General features: G+C 51.7%; 1 protein-coding gene and 1 pseudogene across 1 annotated transcript; one reads left to right on the top strand and one right to left on the bottom strand.

Annotated features, from left to right (window-relative positions):
• LOC101387609 (cationic amino acid transporter 4-like) overlaps positions 1-24,829 on the bottom strand; it is a 351,414-nt pseudogene that overhangs the window by 164,177 nt on the left and 162,408 nt on the right.
• On the top strand, positions 11,554-14,111 carry LOC101408271 (cationic amino acid transporter 4-like). The gene is made up of 4 exons (XM_004443080.3): positions 11,554-12,559; positions 12,879-13,471; positions 13,730-13,838; positions 13,939-14,111. The coding sequence occupies exons 1-4, from the start codon at positions 11,578-11,580 to the stop codon at positions 14,109-14,111; spliced, it is 1,857 nt and encodes a 618-aa protein (XP_004443137.2). The 5' UTR covers positions 11,554-11,577.

The following is a 24,829-nucleotide window of genomic DNA, read 5'->3' as shown; positions in this document are numbered from 1 at the left end:
CTGGAGTTCTTTCTTGGAAGAAAGATAAAGTTTGGTGCTTGATCATTTATTTTGATAACAACTTTATTCACGTACCGTAATACTCACCAACTGAAAATGTACACTTCAGTGGGTTGTACGATATCCACAGAATTGTGCAAGTGTCACCACTATGTAATTTCAGAATATTTTCATCACCCCACAAAGAAACTCTGTACCGATTAGCAGTCATTTCCCATTTCCCTCTCCCCACATCCCCTGGCAGCCACTAATCTACTCTCTGTCTCTATGGATTTGCTTATTCTGGACATTTTATGTCAGTGAAATCGTACAATATATGATCTTTGTTAACTGGCTTCTTTCACTTAGCATAATGGTCTCGAGATTCATCCACGTTGTACCAACACTTTATTCATTCTTACGGACAAATAACACTCAATTATATAGATATTTCACATTTTATTCATCCATCACAAGTTGATGGACATTTGCATTGCTTCTGCTTTGGGGCTATCATGAGTAATTCTACTATGAAAATTCACGTACAAGTTTTTGTGTGGAAACATGTTTTCATGTCTTGGGTATATACCTGGGGTGGAATGGCTGGATCGTATATACAGTAACTTCATGTTTGGGATTTGAGGGAACTGCACAATGGTTTTCTAAAACAACTGCACCATCTTAGATTCCCACCAGCAGTGTGTGAGGGTTCCAATCACTCCACATCATCTTCAACACTTGTTCTTATCTGGCTTTTTGACTGTAGCCATCTTAGGAGTGCATCACACTGTGGTTTTGATTTGCATTTCCCTAATGACTAATGATGTCAAGAATCTTTCCATGTGCATCCTGGACATTTGTATATCTTTGGAGAAATGTCTATTCAGATCCTTTGCCCATTTTTAAATTGGGCTATTTATCTTTTTATCATTGAATTGTAAGAGTTCTTTCTATATTCTGGATACAATCCCCTTATCAGATATATGATTTGCAAATATTTTCTCCAATTCTGTGTATTATTTTCTTTTCACTTTCCTGATGGTATCCTTTGAAGCACACAAGTTTTTAATTTTGATGAAGTCCAATTTATCTATATTTTTCTTAGGTTGATTAAACTTTTGTGTCATATTTAAAGAAACCATTGGGAGGAGAGAAAATGGGTAAAGGAGGTCAATTACATGGTGATGGCTGGAAACTGCACTTTTGGTGGTGAGCACACTATAGTATATACAGATGTTGAATTCTAATGTTGTACACCTGAAATCTATACAGTGTTATAAACCAATGTTACCTCAATAAAAATAAAAACTAAAAGAAAGAAAGAAAGAAACCATTGCCAGATACATAGTCATTAAGATTTACTCCTATGTTTTCTTCTAAGAGTGTCTTGGGAGTTTAGCTAAACTACTCTATAGCATTGTTCCCTCGGCATCCATTTTGTGTGACCAAGCAGCCTGCAGGGCTTGAAGTGACACTAGCCCCTCCCGAGAGTGCACACCCTAGATAACCACTGGCAGAGTCACAAGTACATGTAAGTTTCTGATAAGACTCCTACAACTGCCTTCCAGGGCCTTACCCTTGTGTGCTCCTTAGATAAGACCCCCTCGAAGCTTACCAAAACCTCATTTTGAATTGACCAATCCTGACTTAGCCTGGGAACCCCAAAGCACTCTGCTTGTGGACCCCAATAAAGGCATATGCCCCAGGTCCTGCCCTGCTCTCTGCCTGCACTCTGCCTTAACCTCCCGGTGTGGCCCCTCAAGGTGTGTTGTGGACCTTCCCCAGGAGCTGTGAGTAAGAAGCTTCTCTATTTCAATTCCTTTGTGGTTTTTTGTTTAAATGAGACTCACCATCCAAGACCCTCAGGGCTCTATGTAACAAATGTTAACTTGACAAAGTCACCATGAGTATTACAGGTATACCTCATTTTATTGCACTTTGCAGATATTGCATTTTTTTTTACAAATTGAAAGTGTAGGGGGGTAGGGAGAATTCTCCCTCTGCTCCGCTCTGGTTCTTATGGCTGGTCAAAGAATTAAAAATGATGTAAGGCAGGTTAGCAGGAGAAAAATTAAACAAAGTTTAATAAGTGTACATGGGGAATTCACATAAGCATGAAGAATTCCAAAGACAGTTAGGAAAAATGAGGTATATATGTCTTTCTGGACTAAGGAGAGGGAGATAGAGGTCTGAGACTTCAAAAGGGGAGACAGCAACTTACAGGAAGAGGAAAAGAGTTCATATTTGGTAAACAAATGTTTGCATTTTCCCATCTATAGACAACGGGACCCAAAAGAGATCTTTTGATAAAATGGCCCTTGCTAGATGCCTTCCTGCCTACCACGCCTAGAAATATCCATGGTAAGAGCTCCTTCCTGGGACAGGCCCTTCTATCTTAAATTCTTTTAGGCAGTTTGGGGAAGGTCAAATGTTCTTCCAGAGTCTTCTGATCCTTGATTGTCTTCAGCTCAAAATAATCCATGTACCAGAGTGGCACATCTTGGGGCAGCCTGCCCTGAACCCCATCAGTTCCCTCCTCTGAAACTTTCCTGAAGTTTCACATATTAAAAGCTGAGCTGGTGACTGTGGAGAGAGAAAATGTTAGTAGGCAAGTGGTAAGAAATCTGCAAAGGGAGAAAAGAACATAGATTAGAATGAGGATGAACAAGGAGAAAGGAAGGGATCAGAGCATGTCTCCTCACACCCCACTAAACCAGTATGCCAATCCTGGGAATAAGTCAGTACAATAAAATGTGTGAGCCTCATTCAACTGATGGAAAATGTGAATCTTCTCTTTTAATAGCTGTAAGTTAGATACTACTTGCCCTGTTTGGTTCACATAAAAGCGGCATTTTTCACTGATGACTGCACAAGCTCCTTCTTGCTGGGCAGTCAGTGTGTCCAGAGCATGTCGATTGTGGAGGACCACAGAGGCTAGGGTGTTAATCTCTGACTGGAGTATTTTCAAAATTTGCATGGTGGTGTAGGGGAGCAAGAACTATTCTTCTACCCTCTAAGTCCTCCTGGCTAGTGTAAGAATTAAACTGACATGAGAGAGAATAACAGGAGAAAATCAAAGTTTAATATCTTGTATACATGGGAGAAACCCAGGAAAACTGAGTAACTTACTAAAATGGCAGAAGCCACTGACTTAAATACCATCTTCAGCTAAAGACAAAGGAGGCTGTGGGGGATAGTGGCTTGGGACTTCAAAAGGGAGGAACGCAATTTACATGGAGTTGGAAAAGCAAATGTTTGATAAACAAATGTTTGCTGGGCCATCTATAGACAATGTGACCCAAGAGAGAGAACTTTGATAAAAATGGGCTTAGCAAGAATCCTCTCAGTCCATTATACCCAGAGTTTTCTATGGTGATGATGTCCTGAGGACAGGCCTTCTGTCTTGAATTCTTCAGGCAGTTAAGGGGAAGGTCAAAGTTTCTTTCAGTCTTTTGTCCTTAAAAACAATCAAGCCAAAGTGACACATTTTGCGGTGGCCAATTCTGATCTGCCACAGTCCTGCCTTTGAAGCTTAAGAAGTTTCACCACCCAGAAGCAGAGTTGGTAAATTGTTCCATCTCACTGAACACATCTCTTAGTCCTGATAATAGATTAGTCTTGTTAAGTTCATTTCAGAAGGCAATGAGGCAGATGGGCTCCCACAGTTAGGCCTATATTGTGTAAGCAAGCAATCAGGTATTTAATAAGAAGCATTTCTATGGAAACAAAAAGAAAAACAAGGTTAATGGTTGGAACCAATTATAATCCAGGTTCTGAGCCCAGGGGACAGCAGTCAAGAAAATTTCTAGATATCAGAGTCAAAGCCTCTTTTGCAGTTTGAAGTGTCTCTGATGATGTCACCAGGTGTTCAGGTGTCTTTGAATGGCTTACACAGTAACAGGCATGCTATCGTGGTGATCTCTCTTAAAGTTATATCAAGTTGTCCAGCTTCAATTTGCAGGGCTTCAGGAACAAGGGTGGTTTCAGTTCTCACTGTTTCCAAATGAAAATGATGGAAAAAAGTTAAAATGTTAGTTTGGAGATTCGTAGTCAGGTATTTGAGGAAACTAGAAGATTTCAGGATCTAGTTCAGTTTACAGGTAGGAAACAAAAACCTCAAAGACAATTAACAGAACTGGAATCTAATATCTACAATTGTGTATTATAGTTTCTACTGAAACATAATTTTTCTGTCTAAAATCACCCTCATTTTAACCAAAGATAACCAAATTAAGACTAAATGGTTTGTAAGATAAATCTAGTTTCAATAAACGTGGCCCAATTATTTACATAAGTACAGCAAGAATAGCAATTGATCATATAGGCTCTTTTAAATCTGCTTTGCTGGATCTTTTTATAAGGAATCTCAGATTGAACTTTATAGGCCTTTCACAGGAAAGCAAAGCCAAGTGGTTGTCATCATACTCCACCTGCAATACCTATAGACTTGGGTGAATTCCTTTCTTCTTGAGGTTCCCAAAATATCCTGAGAGTTCTTTGCAACTGCCAGGGAAGTGACTTTCTTTATTCACCTGGTAAGGTTCCTGGGAACACTGTAAGCAAGCTACCAGGCCAATATTTCCAAGTTCATAAAGTCAATCTTTGTCCCTTAAAGCTCAGTCATATCCAAGTCTATGCATGTTTCTCTCAAATATGACATTCCAGTGAAAGCTTTGGTAATATAATTTTTGTTTCCAATTGTGTCCTGTCATAAGGAGAACAGATTCTTATTGAATTTACATAAACAACTATATTGCCATGAAAATAAGAATATTTACTTACTAAGAGTTTCCAAATTCTGGAGGGATCAGGTAGGGAGAAAAAGATAAATGTTTCAATCTGCTTACAAATTTATAATTTTACCAAATTGCTATAAGTCATAGTTAGCTTAAGAGAAAACAGAAAAAGGTTTCCTTAAATCTGGAAAAATAAGATGTTAGAAAAATCAGCAATATTTCAAACAAAAAGTCATAAAAATTATAATCATCCTCATCAGTTCATTCAGTCCCATGTAATCAACTCTTGATCTCTTGTTAGCAGTTTCATAAAGTTATCAGTTTCTCTCTTTGAATTCTGTAATTTCTTGCCCAACTCAGTTTTATAATCTGAAAGTTTATCACAAACCTGTATTCCAGAGTAAGTGTCAGAGTACTTTTCATGACTCTTTCTGAAACATATTTGCAAAAGAGAATAAAACTGTCTGTAAATGACAAAAGACTTAAAAATGGCAACTGACAGAGAAATTTGGCTATTTTTGTGACATACAACACTTTAAAATACTAACTAGAATTGTGATTTATAATCAGGACAGATCAGAATTTAGGAATGTTATATAATTTTTTAAAAACACTTATATTAATAACATCTACCTATATGGTATCATAGGTCCCTAGGAAACAATGCTTAGTTATCCATTTAACCATTGTGACAATGAAATATTTTCAGGTGAATGCAGAAAATTAAATAGCTCTGAGGAAAACCTTAGCACCTGTGATTAAAGACCTGATAAAAACAATAGAGGAAATTTGTTTTGATAAAACATAAAATCCCTGCTTTTCTGGTAGACTGCTCAAAGAAAAAACTCTTCATAATCTCTTTAACAAGAGCAGACTAAAAGTTTAAGAAAATTATCCTTTTAAGAGAGGGAAAAAACAAAATTCTAATTTTGCATCAGCTTACTTTTGATATTAAGACTCACTCAATTAATTTCATTTCAATCTTAGCCAATTTGACCATGTAGAAAACTCTTTTCTCAGAGTTATTTTTCCATAAACCTGCTATAACCTTTTTAACAAATAAAAATATCTTTATTTCTTATACCTTCTTTACTGAAAACAAAGATCTTACCTTCCTTGAATACAAAGATGTTTTCCTTATTAAATTTTAATACCTTTAGTCACATTTATTAATTAGAATTCTTAATCCTTATAGACCTTAATTTTTAGTGAAAACTAAGTAGTAAGCAATTATGAACTGTCTTTTACATTAGCAATCTGTGGCTTGGCAAATTTATAAATACTTTTTATAATTTCTAGAAATATGTTACTATATATTACAATCTTTTAATAAAATACAAGATATATTTACTAATATACCCAAACATATTTTAATTTCTCTGTAATAAGAAGCCAAAAGTAAATAAACCTATATTTAATAATTAATGTCTAATATTTTATCTTATTTAGAAATGATCTAGATATTCAATAAATTTTTTATCATTTAACTTAATTTAACAAAAGTCTAAGTTTCAAGTCACCAAAAGGTTTTGAAGTTATTTTAATTACATATACCATAACACATAATTATTGTTAAAAATTTCACCCAAAAACTTTTATCTTACTTACATCTATTTAGTTTACTTGTTTCCAATAATTATGTTTAGATTCCCTACAAAAACTTTATGAGACATTAGACAAAATCAGCTATCATTCTAAGCAGTTATTTTACCAACAAATTGGTAACAGATAACATGAACTTATTTGACTAGTAAATCCAGGCTGCATGTCTGCATCATATGCAATGCTGATAACTCTGAGCACACGCCTATTTCAATCAAACCAACAAACTTAAATAAGCTTTTATTTACCAAAGACTATTTCATATCACATTAACTTGAAAGACATTTGGGTTAATTTCTGTTACATTTAGAAATAATTTCCATAGGCACTTACTTTAAGCCAATTAAACAGAGCTCTTAATTTTTGGCCATACCGTCTGGAGGTAGAAAAATATCCTACATTTATAACATACATATAGACACACATACACAAAGACTCCACAGCTATTGTTTTTAAAACTTTAGGACAATGTACCACATCTTTAAAAGTCTGCACAAAGTGTTTAACCAAGGCCCTCTTTCCCGGTGCACAATTCAACAGTAGACCAATTTACCTTGGGGTGGAGCTTTTATTATCTTTTTTATTAGCACCTGATATTAGCCTCTAGGTTTTATTACATACAGCGTGGGCTCAGGCAATCCTATAATGACTTCCTTTTAGCATGTTTAATTATCATTGTCTGAAGGGCAGATTTATATGCTGTCTTACAATCAGGCAGGGGAAACATTCCACAGTGAGATGCAATGTCTATCCCCACAATAAAATTTATAATACAATCAGGCAAAAAGATGCAATCACTTCACATAAAGCCTGTAAATATATCAATTTTCCTACAAAATTTCATCTGAATTCCACCCACTCTTATATGTCTAATCATAGCTTCCATTTGGACTTCATCAACAGGTCTTGGTCTTATAATATTGGGTAGGGGAAGCCTTCCTAGCCAGACATAAAGTCCATTTTCAAAACACATTCAGACAAAGTTGATATAACCTCTTTATACAAAATTAACTCAAACATTCCAAACTTTATAATCTCATCAACACTTATACTTCTACATTTTCTCAATTTAATTGTACCCTGAGTCAGGATACCACCAGTAGGGTTTTGGTAGACCCTAAATTTGATTAAGTTCTTAAGGATAGTCATTATTTCTTCATATTTCCTTTTTAATTTGATCTTTTCATAGGTACCAATAAAACAATTATGATGAGAGCTCTCTAAAAATTTTTCCAATTTAGAAGTTTTTCCAATTTAAATGATCCATCATCTGGCCACTGACAAGTATATCTTAATAGCAACTCAAACCAATAAGCCTTTTATGGCTTAACCGTGGATGCAAGAGGCATCCCCAAGACAGTGCAAAAGAAGCAGCCTCACAAGATCCAGAAATTTCACTCTCCAAAATAGTCTAAGAAAGCAAAAGCCTTCATTGCACAGGCAGTAAGGTGCTAGCACTAACAAGCAATGAAGGTTAAGAAGACATGTTGAGCATAAGTGGTGAGAGAGGACATCCTGATGTTGTTCCTGATCAAAGGGAGAGCTTTCAGTCTCTCACCATTGAGTGTAGTAGCCGAGGGTTTTTCGTAGATGGTCTTTATCAGTTTGAGGGCAGTCCCTTCTATTCCAGTTTTGTTGACTGTCTTTTTCTGTGTCTGTTGAGATGATCATGCGGTTTTGTCCTTTATTCTATTAGTATGGCATATGACATTGATTTTCAGATGTTAAATCGATCTTGCATTCCTGGGATAAATCCTGCTTGGTCTTTTATATATGTTGCTGGATTCGATTTGCTAGTATTCAGTTGAGCAATTCTGCATCTATATTCATAAAAGATATTGGTCTGTAGTTTTCTTTTCTTGTGATGTCTTTGTTGGGTTGGTGTCAGGGTGATCCTGGCTTTGTAGGATGAGGTGGCAAGTGTTCTCTCCTCTTCTTCTTGTATTTTTTGGTGCTTTATCTTCACTGCATCTTCCTGGTGTTGCTCTGTGTAACTGCCTTGCTCACTGTGGTCCAGCACTTGGCCCAGGCATATCCCTGGAAGTTTACAATTTGCTACACCAACCATGCTTGGCCACGAATATCCATTGGAGGCTGGTGCCTGTGAAAGGGGCTGTGGTGAGAGCCCCTCTCTGGGTAGGTAAGAAGTCAGTGCTCTGAAACCCTGCACACCAGCTCTCAGGTGGTCATTGGTAAGGCCTTGGGGGAGCTCCTGTTACAAAACTGCCCAAGCCTTATGGTTGGAAATGCATTTTTCTGGATTTCTTTTTTTTTTTTTTTTTATTGCAGTAACATTGGTTTATAACATTGCAAAAATTTCAGGTGTACATCATTGTACTTCTATTTCTGCATGGACTACATCATGTTCACCACCAAAATACTAATTACAACCCATCACCACACACATGTACCGAATTATCCCTTTCACCCTCCCCCCTCCCCCCTTCCCCTCTGGTAACCACCAATCCAATCTCTGTCCCTATGTGTTTGTTTATTGTTGTTATTATCTACTACTTAATGAAGGAAATCATACGGTATTTGGCCTTCTCCCTCTGACTTATTTCACTTTGCATTATACCCTCAATGTCCATCCATGTTGTCACAAATGGCTGGATTTCGTCATTTCTTATGGCTGAGTAGTATTCCATTGTGTATATATACCACAGCTTCTTTATCCATTCGTCCCTTGATGGGCACTTAGGTTGCTTCCAAGTCTTGGCTATTGTGAATAAGGCTGCAATGAACACAGGGGTGCATGTACCTTTGCAAATTGGTGTTTTCAAGTTCTTTGGATAAATACCCAACAGTGGAATAGCTGGATCATATGGTAGTTCTATCCTTGATTTTTTGAGGAATCTCCATACTGTTTTCCATAGTGGCTGCACCAGTTTGCACTCCCACCAGCAGTGTATGAGAGTTCCCTTCTCTCCACATCCTCTCCAACACATGTTGTTTCCTGTCTTGTTAATTATAGCCATTCTGACAGGCGTGAGGTGATATCTCATTGTAGTTTTGATTTGCATTTCCCTGATAGTTAGTGATTTTGAACATCTTTTCATGTGTCTGTTGGCCATCTGTATATCTTCTTTGGAGAAATGTCTGTTCAGGTCTTTTGCCCATTTTTTAATTGGGTTGGTAGTTTTTTTGTTGTTGAGATGCATGAGTTCTTTATATATTTTGGAGATTAAGCCCTTATCAGATGTATGGTTTGCAAATATCTTCTCCCAATTGTTAGGTTGTCTTTTCGTTTTGTTGATGGTTTCCTTTGCTGTGCAGAAGCTTTTTAGTTTGATGTAGTCCCATTTGTTTATTTTTTCTATTGTTTCTCTTGCCCGGTCAGATGTGGTGTTTGAAAAGATGTTGCTAAGACCGATGTCGAAGAGCGTACTGCCTATGTTTTCTTCTAGAACTTTCACAGTTTCAGGTCTTACATTCAAGTCTTTAATCCATTTGGAGTTAATTTTTGTTTCTGGATTTCTGTGAGGGCATTTCAGAACAGGAACATCTGCTCAGTTATGTTCAGGCCCCACAAGAGCGAGGTAAGGGAGATATCAGCCCTGCAGGAAGTGGGAACCCATCTGGGAAGTTCCTCAAGACAATATCAACCAAATATCAGAAGGGGCAAAGGGGCTGGCTAAGGCAGAGTGTTCTAAGTGGCACCATCTTGTCTGGGAGTCCACCATCCTGTCCCCAGCCCACTGAGCCAGACAGCCTGCAGGTGCCCCTAAAATCCTATTCCACAAACCACATATAAACCTGACAACATGGAGAGAGTTCTGGGGCAAGAGGACATCTGTTTTGGTTTGCTTTGCTTGGATGGATTGTCATCATTTTGCTGTAAATAAGTTCACGCCCCTCCAGGGTTGACAGGTGCTCCTGGGTGAGGAGGGGCTGCCCTTGGTGTCTGAGGGGCCCTAGGATGCCCCAGGCTGGAGGGCTGTAGTCATCCCCAGGAGGTCAGCTCGCCTCCTTTCAGGACACTGTCTGTAGCTAGAACCTCAGAACAGCCAGCATGAGTTCTGCCAACTCACAGAACACTCCCCAAGGTGGATGAGGGTGGCTTCCTGCCATCCCATTGTGCCGGGAGGTCAGGGACTGCCCAGGGCCTCTCAGCCAGATTCATACCCTCATCTTACCAGAGTCTCGCCTGACCCTGGCAGCCCCCACACCTCCCAATGTTGAGGGGCCTGGATGGTGCCCAGCTGGTGGAGTACGTGTGTTGGGATGAGGTGTCAAGGAGGGTGTCTGCAGCAGGGAAAGCGGGTGGGCTCCAGACCCTTTAGCCAGACCTGGACCTTAACCTCCACCAGCCTCCTGAGGCCACCCTGGTGCCCTGAGCTAGTCACTTAGTTGGCGGCTTGGGCTTCCTCATCTGTGAACCAGGCACAGTAACAGGGTTTGCCTAAAACCCGGTGAGCTCTGGTCTTGACCTTTTGAGGTATGGGTAGGGTGGCTGAGTGCCTGTGTGACCATGAGGCAGGGCCCAGTGCTGGATATGGCACCCAGGGGTTAGGGTGGGCCCTGGGCGCAGAGGGGCAGTGGTGGCGACAGCAGGGAAGTTGCAGCAAGTCGTGCAGGGGTGGACTCAGGCCAGAGAAGAGGCCAAGGCTAAGGTACCTGGGGACAGGGGTGCAGTGGAACTTGCTCTGGCCGCAGCACCATGGCAGAGTATCTCGGTGCAGGGGTGGGACCTGGGACCCGGGACCCAGGGTCCAGGGAGCCCCCATTCCTGGCAGGGTGTACTGATACACCAGCCTGGTGGGGTGGGGGCTGGGGGTATGAATGCCTCAGTCTGAGGCCAGGTGGCCACCTGGGCATAGCCTAGGGCCACAACATCACTCCTGTTCTGCTTCCTGGAGGCCTGGCCCAGCTCCGAGGTAGCCTCAGGTTTCCACCCTGCTATGGGATCCCAGACCACTGGAGGGGTTCCTAGCCAGGCTCCCTGGGGCTGCCCTCTTTCCCCGCTCAGGGACCCTCCCAAACATGCCCTGATCCGGTTCCCCTAGGCTCCCTCCCTCGCCCGGGAGGCAGGCCGAAGCGGTCCCCATGCTTCCCTGTGAACCTCCTGCCCACCCTACTGGCAGGCCCTGACCCTGCCTCATCCAGCCCTCCAGCTGGCCAGTGGTTCCAGGCTTGGGTCCCCAGGGCAGGGTCAGAGCAAGGACCAAATGGTGGTTAGGACCCAGCTGGGCATCCTGTCACTCCTTCTGGCCCTTGTAGGTGCCGGTAGCTGGCTTGGTGCTCCTCTCAGCTGCCCACCATGGCCTGGGGGCTGCCCAGCACCGCCAGCCTGGTGCGCTTCTGCCAGAAGCTGAAGCAGCTGAAGACACTGGAGGAGTCCACCAGGGAGACGGCACTGCAGCGCCACCTGACCACATGGGACCTGACCCTGCTGGGTGTGGGTGCCATGATGGGCTTCGGCCTCTATGTGCTCACAGGCATTGTGGCCAAGGAGATGGCCGGCCCTGCAGTGGTTGTGTCCTTCAGCGTGGCTGCCGTGGCCTCCCTGCTGGCAGCCCTATGCTATGCGGAGTTCGGGGCACGTGTGCCCGGCAGGGGCTCTGCCTACCTGTTCACCTACGTCTCCATGGGTGAGCTGTTGGCCTTCCTCGTTGGCTGGATCATGCTCCTCTGGTGCCTCATTGGTGGCGCCGCCACGGCCCGTGCCTGCAGCAGCTACCTGGACTCCACTTTCAGCCACCGTATCCGCAGCTTCACCGAGTCCCATGTGGGCATCTGGCAGGTGCCCTTCCTGGCCCAGTACCCAGACTTCTTGGCTGCTGGCATCACACTTTTGGCCTCCGCATTCATCTCCTGTGGAGCCCGCGTCACTTCCTGGCTCAGCCACACCTTACCTGCCATCAACCTGGTCGTCATCCTCTTCATCGTCATCCTGGGGTGTGTCCTGGCCCGCCTGCACAACTGGAGCACTGAAGAGGGCGGCTTTGCACCCTTTGGCTTCTCTGGCATCATGGCTGGTGCCGCCACCTGCTTCAATGCCTTCCTGGGCTTTGATGTCATTGCCACCTACAACGAGGAGGCCCAGAACCCAAAGCGAGCCGTGCCTATGGCCATCGCCATCTCACTTGGCCTGGTGGCTGGCGCCTACATCCTCATCTCCACTGTGCTCACCCTCGTGGTGCCCTGGCACAGCTTGGAGCCTTTCTGGGCGCTTGCTGATGCCTTCTACCAGCGGGGCTATAGCTGGGCGGGCTTCATCGTGATGGCTGGCGCAATCTGTGGTAAGGGGCCCTTCCAGGCAAGGTGGGAGAGGTCAGGGCGGTGGGGCCGTGTCCTAAGCCTCCCAGGGAACACATCTCCATCTGGGCCTGTGTTCTAGTTGCATCTTGGGTCCACTGGGCCTGTCATCTAAACTGGGCTGTCCCATTCCTGGGTGGTGAGGGGGAACAATCCAGCACCCCACATATACTTGGGCTCACTCTGAGAGCCCAGACAAACTCATGCCCATGTTCCCAAGGGGCCACCCCTGCCCTGGCCCCCAGCAGTGGCCCCTGGAGGGCCTGTCCACCATGCTGACCAGTCTCCCACCCTCTGCCACAGCCATGACCACTGTCCTGCTCGGCTACCTCTTTGCCCTGCGAATCATGGCCTGTGCCATGGCCACCGACGGGCTCTTCTTCCAAGTGTTTGCTGACATGCACACCCAGATGCAGGTGACCATGGTGGGCATCCTGGTGTTTGGGGTCATCATGGCTCTCCTGGCACTGCTGCTGGACTTTGAGGCACTGGTCCAGTTTGTGTCCATCAGCGCGCTGCTGACCTACACCTTTGTGGCCACCAGCATCATTGTGCTACGCTTCCAAAAGCCCCCTCCATCCAGCTCCATGGGCCCAGTCAGCCCTGTGGGCACAGAGCAGGCCTCAGCCTCTGAGCCCGGGCAGCTGCGACCAGCCCTGAGGCCCTACCTCGGCTTCCTGGGTGGGTGCTGGCCTGGAGCCACTGTGGCTTGGGCACTCGGTGTCCTGGTGGCCTCAGCCATCACTCTGGACTGCGTGCTGGTCTTCGGGGACTCGGCCCTGCACCTCCCGCTCTGGGGCTACACCCTGCTGCTCCTGCTCAGCTCCGTCATGTTTCTGCTCAGTCTCCTCGTCCTGGGGGCCCACCAGCAACAGCGCCGGCAGGACACCTTCCAGGTACTTCCTCCAGCCAACCCCCCTCACTCTCAGCCCAGCCAGCTCCCCTCGCCCCTTCCTCCTCTGCCGTGGCAGGGTGCACCAGGGCTCACAGGGTGGGGGAGGCCAGTCCCCCATTCCCCTCTTTCTGCATGGCGAGTGGGCCCTTGTCTCCACTATCTCCAGAGGTGGAGAAGGCTTTGTGGACTCCCGAGAAATCAGGCCCTGGGCCAGCAGACCTTCCCACAGCCCAGCCCAGCCCTGCCCTTGTCCCCTCAGGTTCCCCTGGTACCGCTGACTCCAGCCCTGAGCATCCTCCTCAACATCTTCCTCATGCTGCAGCTGAGCTCCCTGACCTGGCTGCGCTTCTCCATCTGGCTGCTGATTGGTGAGTGGGGGCCAGGCTGGGACCCGGGTGGGCTGCAGGAGGAGGGCAAGCAGGGAAGCAGGGCTGGGACCTGCCTCTCAGGCTTGTGCCACCCTTGCAGGACTCGCGGTGTATTTTGGCTACGGCATCCGGCACAGCAAGGAGAGCCAGCGGGAGCGGCCGGGGCTGACTGCCCCACGCGGCAGCCTGGAGGAGACGGTGCAGGCCCTGCAGCCCCTCAGCCAGACACCTGTCCAGAAGCCCGGACACGCAGAGCAGCCCACCAGTCCATGAGGACACCTGGGAGCCTACCCTCCCTCCCCCACCACCTCAGGAGACTGGAGAGGCCAGCAGCCCCTGCTGTCTGGGGCAGCTCAGGTTTGCAGGCCTGCCCATGCTGGGGGGTCCTCAGGACCACAAGACCTTAACCCAGATGCTCAGCTTCGAGTCCTTGGGAGTGGGCCATGGCCAGCACTGGTGTGGTGGACTCTTTGCCCAGTGCCTTCCAGTTTATGACCAACTCCAGCTACCTGGGCAGGTGGAGTAGGGCCGGCAGGGAAGAGGCCCAGAGCCCCAGGGATTCACAATAATAACTGCTGGGCCGGCCATGTACTCTGCTGCCATATCTACTGTGTGTCTTTGTGGCGCTGAGTCCTCACTGCCTCCGGGAACCAGTTGATTGTCCTCAATCCACAGCAAAGATGCCGAGGTTCTGTAAGGGGGAGGCACCAGCCCTGGGAGAGCCCTGAGTCAGGGACACGGCCATGCCTGGGTCCCGGGGTCCTGCCTTCAGGTCAGGGCCCTCTGTCCAGCTCAGAGTGGAGTCCCTGACAGGACACAGAATGGTCTCTGGCAGGACAGGGCCAGGCTCCCTCCCAGGCTCCCCACGTGTCCCCTTAGGGGTTGATCCAGAGAGTGTAGCCTGGACCCCAAGGAGGCTGCCTAGAAAGGGCAGTGGAGTTCCGGGGTTCCCTCAGTTTCCCAGGGCTCCCGGAGAGCAGGGCATGGGCCTGAGACCTGCCCCGGGATATAGAGACCCACCTGCCGGGGTAACACACATCTCTCAGGCATAGGCCCACACGGCTCCCCTGGGGGTGCACACCCACGTGCAGACTGAGGCACAGCTGGTTCCAAGCTCAGGGCTGCCCGCAGCTCCCCAGCTGCCTCTCTCCCTGCCCGCCCCTCAGGGCTTTGTGATAAAGGCTCGAAATGGGACACACGCGTGCAGGTGGGGGCACAAGTGCCTGGGCCTCTCCAGGTACCTTCCAGCCCATCTGGTGGCAGTGGGGCCCCATCTTTGGGGGTCCCCAGGCCCACCCTGCACCTCCCCTGGTCTCCTCAAGGCCATGCTAAGTCCACCATAGACGCCCCCCGCTCCCCGTTCCTGCCTGTAAGGGCCACCCAGGAAGCTGCTGGCTCTGGCAGCTTTACTCCTCGGCTCTCTGCAGCCCTGACCTCAGCTTTCTCTGGGCCCCAAGGACAACCAGGTACCCGTGACCCCGTTCCAATGACCAGGCTCAGGGCCCTGTTCTCTCACCCTGGCCCTTCTGAACCCGCCTCCCATGGACACGGCTCTGGGGATTGAGAGGAGCAGGGACCCCAAGGCTTTGCTGAGGCTCCAGGTGCCAGATGATTCCACATGCTGCCCAGCCTGAGCCCCAGCCCTGGCCCTCCCCAACCTGGCCCATGTCCCTCCACCAGCAAGCTGCCACCATGCCCCTGGTCACCAGGGACCCATGAGAAGGCAGCCCCTTGTTTCCCTGGGGTGGGTACCCCCAAATTCCTGCCCCTCCTTGGGACCAAGAGAGGGCTTGGATCCTGTAGCCCTGTGCCTCCCCTCCTGATCCTGGGCCCGGGGGCACGGGGAAATTCTCCAGCAGACAGGACTCAGGCCCCCGGGAGGATTCCAGAGACAGAACCAGGCCAGCCTGTGGGGGCTTCCATGTCCTCTGTTAGGGACATTCTTTCCAGCCCCTGGGCTCCACCTGGGGTCTTGGTCAAAGCGTGGTCCTTGTACAGTTGCCTCAGGCTGGGTGGGCAGCTGCCCAGACACATTCTCAGGTGTGACCTTAGGCAGCAGTGACACAGGTGTCCAGATATAAAGCCTCCCCACCCCAGGGCTCCCAGGAAGCCCGGTGAGCAGGTTCCAGGGTTTTGGGCTGGAGGTCACCAAGGAGACATATAGAAGATCCCACAGGACCCCATGCCCACCAACTCAGCCCCTCTGCCCTCCTCCCCATCCCAGCCCCCCACAGCCTGGGGGCTGCCACCAGGAAGGGGCTGGTGCTCGCAAGCTGAGCAGGTTTGGGCCCAAGAGGTGCCTGTGCCCTTGCCTGGGGTCCTAGGGGATCAGATCTCTGCCCACCACACTCCTCACTACATGGGTGAGGCCCAGAGCTGGGAGGGGACCTGCCCTAGGAACCCAGCCTCAGAGCAGCAGAGACAACTCCTTTTATCAGGCTTCTTTCTCCTTTGCCTTGGACTCTGGCTGCTGAGAGAGTAAGGGCTCTACCGTGAGGGGAGTGCTGGCAGGGAGAGAAGGGCTGGGAGCCAGGCAGGGCCGGAGTTGACCACAGCCAGTGTGGGGACAGCTGGTGAACGGGGAGCTGCTGGGAACACTGGAAACAGACTGGGAGACCGTTCTCCAGACCCAGACCCAGCAGGAGCCCCACTGGACCAGTGCCCTGCATCATGTTCCCCTGTAGGTCTCTGTACAAAACTGGCTTCTGTGGTCCCCAGGCAGCACCCTGCTGAGGCTGGAGTTGGGGGAGGACAGTCTGCCTGGGAGCTGAAGGGTGGAGTTCTCCCGCAACCCCCTATCCTGGTCCTGCTAGGGCTTCATCCAAGAGTCCCCAAAGCAGGGCCCCTACCCTTCCCAGTCCTGAACCCCTAAGCATCAGAGAAAGGCCACAGGCCTCAGGAATGGGCCAGCGAGTGGGTGCTGGGGCCACCCTGGTGACGGTGTCCAGCTCCCAGCAGCAGCAGTAGGTGCAGGTGCTGGACCCCCTCTGAGGCACCTGGGCAGCCGGATGTGGGAGTGGGGAAGCCGGCTCTGTCTGCTCAGGGTTGGCAGTGCCCTTCAGGGCCTTTGCCTGCAGATGAGGACAGCAGGCCTGGGCTCCAGCCACCATCCTCCAAAGTGTAGCCCAGGGTCCAGGCAGGCCCGCAGCTCCTCTCCTCAGACTTGGTCCTCCAACAGAAATGGGCTTCTCCATCCACATATGACAGTGGCAGGTCACAGAAGAAGGTGATCTGGGAGAGGAAGGGCAGACCCATGTCCTAGCCCCCAACCTGCCATCCCGCTGCCTCCCCAGCCCTCACCCCTAGACTCACATCAGCACAGGGGGCTCGGGTGTGCACTCGGGGGCCACGTGCTTGCTGGCAGCCAGAGGCAGCCACGTTGGCCAGACTCACCACACCCAGCCAAGCCACTCCAGTGCCCAGAGTGAGGGTTGTGGGGATGAGCCCAAACTTTCCTGCCTGAGACAGACCTGGGCTGAGCCTCTCTGGCTGTGGCTGTCACCACCTCCCACCCTGCACCCCTACCCACCCCAGCCTGGCCCCTACCTGCCCAGTGACAAGGATGTTGAAGAGGATCCCGTAGAGCTTGAGCAGGCTCCGCGCCTCCAATCCTGAGGCCTCCCACCAGTGAGCGGCTGTCCTGGGGGCAGGAGAGAGTCTAGTGGCCTGCTCTGCCCACTCCTGGGCTGGGCTGGCCCTCACAGGCCTGGTCTTACTCATCCCTTGACTCCATCCACCCCCAGCCCGAGTCCTGGGTCTCAGCCCTATGTCATTGCTGAGGACACAGGGGACAAGCAAGCTGGGACCTGCCTCTCAGAAGCTCCCTGCCTGCTGAGGGGATGGGGACAGAAGGGTCCCTAAACAAGACACCAGCAGTGGGGGTGGGGGGGTGGGCGAGGTGGAGGCAGGCCTGGGACTGTGAGGGTCCAGAGAGGGGCACTCACTCTCCCCTAGGAACCATGGAAGGCTTCCTGCCAGGAGACTCTCAGGCTGGTTTCCCAGGGGTCAGGAAGGAGTTCTAGGCAGAGACATAGGGCGGGCGAGAGCACAGGGTGAGGGGAGCAGGCTGTGGGCGGGGTCCAGCCCCACATGGTTGCAAAGGGCTGAGGAGGTCAGCGACACCAGGCCAGGCCAGGCCCAGTGAGCAGTGTCAGGGGGCATCACCTCCAGGCCTGGTGGCTGTGTACACGTATGCATGAGGGTGACGAGGTGACATGAGGTGACAGGAGAATGGAGGTTCTGCTTAGGAGACTCAAAGACAGGACAGTACCTGCAACACAAGATCCTTGAGTGCATCCTGGATTGGAAAATAAAAAGATTTAGGCCTATTATTGGCACAGATGGGGAAATTTACATATTAGATTTATCTGCCAATGTTAGATTTCCTGAGTCTGACAGGAGGCCAGTGGTCACCTAGGGAAGGTCCTCATTCTCAGGACAGTGTCGAGAAGGTGAGTGTCTGGATATCTGCCACTTACTTTCAAGGGTTTCCTGTGAAATCTATCTATGTATATCCAGCTCACTCAAGAGAGGAAGGGAGAGAGCAAATGGGGCAAAATGGTAAGAAGAAAAAAATCTGGTGAACCCAGATGAAGGCTATATGGGTTTTCAAGGTACTAATATTTGATGTTTTCTATAGACTCTTGTAATTTTTTATATAAAACCTCAAGGGAAAAGTAAAGAGAGCTCCTTGTGCCGTGGTCGGAGATGCTGGAGGCAGGGTGGAGTGGAGGAGTGGCTGAGGGTCCCAGCTGCAGCAGGGGTGTGGGGGGACACACAGGGTGGAGGACAAAGGGCTCAGGAGGGAGCTGGACGGAGCCTGTGCTGGGGGACCTGGAGCTGAGAGCCCCCCCTCCTGCCCTGGGGACCCCTCCACACACAGCAGAGCGTCCAGAGGGCTGGGCCAGGCTGGGGTCTGTCCTGGCCGCCACAGGAGGACGGGTGGAGGGGCACCTGGCTGAGGAGCAGCAGGCGGGCAGTGGGGCCGCACCTGAAGTCACAGCTCCTCTCCTGCAGCTGAAAGGAGTAGTGGGGCCACAGTCGGAGCCCCGGGCGTCCAGGTCACAATCCCAGTTGACGTGGATGCCCACAGCCCTGCCCTGCACACAGCGCATCACTGCTCCATCAGCACACGGGCAGGGACCCTCTCCCCGAGCCCTCCTGGAACCCTGTTCCCCACACAGACATACCAGCAATGCCAGGTCCTCATAGACCCCTCCAGCCGCAGCCACAAGGTCCCCGATGTGGAACACAGGGGGACTGAAGCCTGGGTCAGCCCCAGCAGTGGGGCTGAAGCCTGGGTCACAGCGGCAACGCTTGAAATAGGTGGCTCCCAGGTCTCCGAGGCATTGGACCTGGGAGGGGGTGAGGCCCAGGGGTCAGGCCAGGCAGGGGACAAGGAGGATCTGGGGCAGCCAGGACCCACCATGATCTCCTGGAGAAGTTGAACTTGCTGAAGGTGACAGTGTTTTGATGAACAGCATGAGGTTCTCAGCCTGGAGCAGCAGGGGCTTCCTGCAGGTGGGGGAGGTAAGGGGCAGCCTCTGCTGGTCCTGGGACCTGCCTTGGGTGTCGGGGACACTTACACGGGCACAGTATCGCTCTCCACGGGGCACCAGCCCCGGATCTCACAGGTCCTGTGGGTCCCGTTGAACTCCACACACTGGCCCGTTTTTATGTCTTGAAAACACAAGACAAACTCCAGGCCCTAAAATCTGCACAGGGCCTGGGAGGGGAGTGGGCAGGGGGCTGTTGGCAGAAAGAGATGCAGAGGCACCACCAGGTGTGCACGAGGGAGCCACCCAGGGTCCCAGCATGGCCCCCTGAACCCCCTCCCAGTGGAGGCGCTGGAAGACAGGCCCACAGTTACCGTGGCTGTGCGTCCCCGTCTCCCCTTCAGGACAGTCCTCGTCAGCCCAGCGGTTCACAGTGGGATGGAGGGTGCTGAGGCGGTGAGAGAGCAGAGTTGTCTAGGCCCAGGAGGCATCTCCCCTTCATGACCCAGCCCTGCAGTCCACAGGGACGTGCCCCTCCCCTGCTTAGCCCCCAGGGTTCCCTGAGTTTGGGGGCACATGGGAAAGCTGGAGGGTGCAAATAAAAGGAGGTGGTCAGAGGGAGAGGGCGAGCAGACCCCCAGTCAGATCGGGGTGCGGTGCTGCATCCCAAGGCAGAGCGAGACTCCTTCCCTCCTGAGAGTTCTCTCCCCGGTGGGGGCAGTAGTGACTCCTCGAGGCCCAGCTCCTCTGGTCCAATTTGGAGAACAGAATAGGGAAGGTGGAGGGACTCTGGGAGGGTAAGTTCAAGCCAGGGTGGAGATGCTGGATGTGGCAGACAAAGGGCGGGACCCTCCTCAGAGGGGCCTGTAGGGAAGTGGGACCCCACACACTGGCCAAGGGACCACAGGCCAGTCCCTTGCTGGCTTGTTCTGCTGTGAAACAGGGACATTAGTGCCTGCACACGGTCACAGAGTTCTGGGCATCAGCCAGGAGGGGATGGTGGTAAGAGTTCTGGGAGTCCCTGACCTGGAGAGGAAGCACCCTCAAGCGTCAGGCACTCGCACAGACATGGATCTACCAGGCAGAGGGTCGACCCGCTGTCCAGGGTCCTGAGTTCAGGGGCCAGAGGAGGAACACAGCACCAGGGTGGCAGGAAGGGCTGGGGTTTCTGAGAAGCCAAATGAGATGGTGGGATTTGGTGGGGGCTGGGACTGTGAGAAGTGGACAGAGGACCGCATGGGGCCACCTGCATGCCTCGCTGTCCCTACCTATGTCCTGATTGTGTCCCTCTTATCCACCCAGGGTTGGCCATGATCTCCTCTGACCAGACCCCATGGTGACCACCATGGGGCCCCACCTCTGCCCTCATGCACCTCCCTCCAGCAGCCGGAGTGGCCCATCCCAATGCACAGACGATCAAGCGCCCCTCCCCTGAGCCCATCTGTGGCTCCCGCCGCTGCCGTCTCCAGTTCAGCTCCTTAGAGGGGCTCCCAGGCCCCTGTGATCTGGCGCTACCCCCTTCCTGCCCCAGTCCAAATCTAGGCTCCACCCCACTCAGCAGCAGGGAACCCTGGAGGTGCCTCCTCTCACACAGTTGGCGCCTTTGGCCACGCAGCCCCTCTGCCTGGACATCCTCTAGATCCCACTCAGCCTCCCATCCTGCAGGAAACCCTTCCTGAGGCCCCGGGTTGGCTGACATGCCTCCCTGGGTCTCCCAGCTGCAGCTTCTGCCCCATCGCAGGCCCTGCCACCCTGGCCGGGCTGTGTGTGCAGGAGCTCTGGGAGGTGGGGAGGGTGGAGTTCTGCAAGCCTGGTCTGGGGGACGCTTGGCAGGTGTTTGCTGGAGGCTGTGACACTACAAGGAGCACAGAGCATGTGCTGGGAGGGACCAGATGACCAGGACCCTAAGAGGAGCTGGCAGGAGCTCTGCTATTCTCAGGAAGCCAGGGTGTCAGGTCTGATGAATTACTCAGCCCTAGCAGCTTCGAGGGAAGGGTCAGAAGCCCAGACACGGGCAAAGAGGAATCGTGTAGATTTCAGAACACACAGAACCGTGGGCCCAGCACAACTTCAGGACAGTCTACAAACCGAGCATCAACTAGACGTCTCTGAGCATTCAGAAAGGGAGGACATCGCGTGTGTTTCCGAACATCAGCACATCCTTTGTGCACCTGCCTCACCTCATTTGTGGACAGGGCCAACCCAGGACATGTGCCCCCCGCAACTGTAGTGGGACCAACGACCAGGACTCAGAGGACAGGGGGCCCCACACTGACCCTCCATCCCGGCAAGCAATTCCATGTTGGACTCAATTAAAGAAAGATGTCACCATGGAGAGAGGCTTGCAGGCCTATGTCCCAGGTCCCAACTGTTCAGACAAAATCCACAACTGCGGAACCTCACGGAGAACAATATTGGAACGCTCTGGAAGCTGACTGCTCAGAGGTGGGGAGTCCCGTCACCCCCAGGCTCGAAGCCTTGGGTCAGTGACTCAACCTGGCTGGGCCTCAGTCTTCCGATCTTAAATGTGGACTGCAGTAATTCCTATGGGCAGGGTGTTTGTGAGACTGAATGAAATGATTCACGAAAAGGTTTTAGCTCAGCATCTGGGACACAGCAGCACATAGTGAGCCTTCAGTCACCTGGGAAGGAGAAGAGGGGACGTGGTTGGTGACCCAGGGCTGGTGGAGGAACAGATCTGCTGGGAGGCTCCCAGGCAGCCTTACCTCTGGGCATCTGCCCTGAACTTGTTCTGGTGTCACAAGGAAATTGGCCACCAAGAAGAGCACGTTCTCTCCCTGGAAGGCAAGGCTCAGGGTGGGCCCCTGCTTGGCTCCCTCAGTGGGAGAGGCCAGAAGCTGGTAGCCAGGTCTGTGAGGGAAGGGGTCCTGGCCCATCCAGTCATCAACCCTGTGCCCCAGGAAAACGCTTCCAGTGAGAGAGGAGGATGGCTGGGTTTCTGGCCATTTCTGAACCCCTGTCCGCATCTTTGAGGCAAGTATTTTTCTCATGTTCACTCTCATACACTCAACCAGAATTTTCCAGAAGCCTCCTGCTTCTAGGCACTGAAGATCCAGAGCCAAATTGGGCCGGGTGCCTGCTCAGGATAGTGGGGAGTGGACCCCTCATCACAGGCATGGCAGGGGATCAGGGGAGCAGGTGGTGAGCTCTGCCTGAGACAAAGGCAGGGTGGCTGTGGGGAAGGGTGGCTGGCACCCGTGTGCTGTGTGTGACAGCTCTGCACATTTGGAGGGATGCACACCAGGGAAGGGGAGGGGAGGGCTGGGCAGAGGACAGGGGTGCATGGCAGAGGTTAGGATCTGCAGGGACTTGGTGGTCACCATCATGGAGAGGGAGCCTTCCCAGGGTGGAAGCAAGGGCTGGCCGGCTCTGATGGTGTCACCTGTGAGAGCTCAGCCTGGCTGCTGCGTAGAGCGCAACTGGGGGCCCACAAGCAGAACACAGGCACAGCGGGGGCAGCAGGGAAACCCGTCAGGAGACGGAATGGACAGGAGGAGGGGAAGGGAGGTGTGGAGCCAGGTCCAGCTTTGGCCCTGGTAGACGGCATGGCCCTCAGTGGATGGAAAGAGGCTGCACTGGGAGAGGGAGAGGGTTTCTCCTTGGACGTGGTGGGTGCGCAACAGGAGGCAGCTGTGCTCGGGGCAGGTGGTCACCGGGGCTACAATTAGGGCATCAACAGAACAGAGGTGGAAACAGGGGCTGTAGAGGATCTGGGTGGATGGAGAAGGGGCCAGAAATGCAGCATGGGAAGAGCAGAGAAGGAGCCAGACCACAGTGTCCCAGGTCAGGGAGGAGAGCACTCAGGAGCTCCAGGCCCTGGCCCCCTGCCCCTCCACCCCACCCTCTAGATCAAGCCTTGAGTTTCCAGACCCTCCACTCTTCCAGATGCAGCCTTTGTGAATGCAGTACCTCTGGCCTGGCGTCCTGACCCGTCCCCGTGTCCACCTGGAAACTTTTTACACATCCCTGAGCCCTGTCCAGGGCCACTCCTCTGTCAGGCCCTTCCTGAGCCCGGCCCTGTGACAGTGCCAGCACCCCCTCTGGCATCACATGCCCCTCTTGCACACACTCATTGCAGGGTGGGGTCAGAGGTGTAAGCGCCTGGCAGCAGCACCAAGGCACCCACCTGTGGCGGCATCACCTGTGTCCGCCACGTCCCACAGCCGGTTCCCCTGCTCCTTGATCTGGGTCACGGAAACCCCTTTGAGTTTGCTGATGACAGAAATCTGGGGTCCAGGGCCTGCTCCTGGTAGCCCTTTGTGGTGAGGAGGGCCCACTTGGGGAGGAGGCGATGGGCAGTGTGGTGTGTCGCCAGCACTCGGTGAGCAGTGGCAGAGCTGGGCCCTACCCACTCAGCCCCTATACCCTGTAGGCTCCCAGCACAGCGTTCAGGGCCCCCGCCTCTTCTCCAGCCTCATTTCCACCCCAAACACCCTGCACAGCCCAGAAGTTCCGGCCACGCATCAGAGAGCCAATGCTCTCAGACCCAGATGCCCACCACCACCTCCTTCCCCAGCCTTCACCCTCCCCTGCCCCGGCCAGACCCAGCTCCCTCCTTAAAGGCTCCCCTGACCCAGCCACAGCTGTGGTCTTTCTCAGGGCCCTCAGGGCTCCAGCTCTCAGAGGAGTCAGGGACTACCTCCTGCCCCTCCTGGGGCCTCCTGGGCAGAGTGACACCCATCCTGCTCTGTGCCCAGAGCCCAACACGGGGCTGGGGACAAGGCCTCGGAAAGGAGGCAGGTGGGCACACAGGAGGACACGAGCACATGGCTTGCTCTTGTACCTGCTGCCTCTAGACAGACGGAGACCCTTCCTTCTGCCCCCAACCTGTCCCAACCTGCCCCCTCCACTGCCACCAGTCTAGCCCTGAGGAGTCACCCCCCACCTTCAGCCCAGCACAACCAGTCATGGTCCCTCCAGCCAACCTGCCCAGGAGCCACTCTCTTACCCCACCACGGAGACCATGACCCCGAGCTGCAGCAGCCTCTGTGGGGAGCCCATCCCTCAGTTCCTGGTCATCACCTACTTCTCAGTTTGTAATCCAGAAGCCCCCAGCCTGTCATGGCCCCTGGGGAGCCCATGCCCTCAGCTCCTGCTGGCTGCCGGGGAGCAGGGTCAGCAGAGCAGCTGCAGCCCTAGTAGCACAGGACAAAAAGCAGGCGCCCAGGCCAGGCCAGGCCAGCAGCTGGTAAAGGGACATTCCCACTGGGGGCAGGACCCAGCCCCACCTCTGCCCTGGGCTCAGTGCCCACCCCCAGCTGCCCTGGGCCTCCCTTCCTCTCCAGACTCCCTCTGCCTGGCCCTGGGGCTCAGAGAGGAGCAGCCCCTCTCCCCTGCCCTTTGGCCTCACTTCCAAAGGGTGAGGGGATGACAGGTGTTATAGGTACTTTGAGAGGGTGGCATGGGGATCACAGCGGCCTAGAGGAGGGGCCAAGGACAGCTTCAGGAAGAAGGGACCTCTGAGCTGACACCTGC

The sequence above is a fragment of the Ceratotherium simum genome, chromosome 35 (genome assembly GCF_057802395.1).
Source record: "Ceratotherium simum simum isolate JZ-2026a chromosome 35, ASM5780239v1, whole genome shotgun sequence".
Classification (NCBI taxonomy): Eukaryota; Metazoa; Chordata; class Mammalia; order Perissodactyla; family Rhinocerotidae; genus Ceratotherium; species Ceratotherium simum.
Note: the sequence above shows the minus strand (reverse complement) of the source record. Positions and strands in the feature narration are given on the sequence as shown.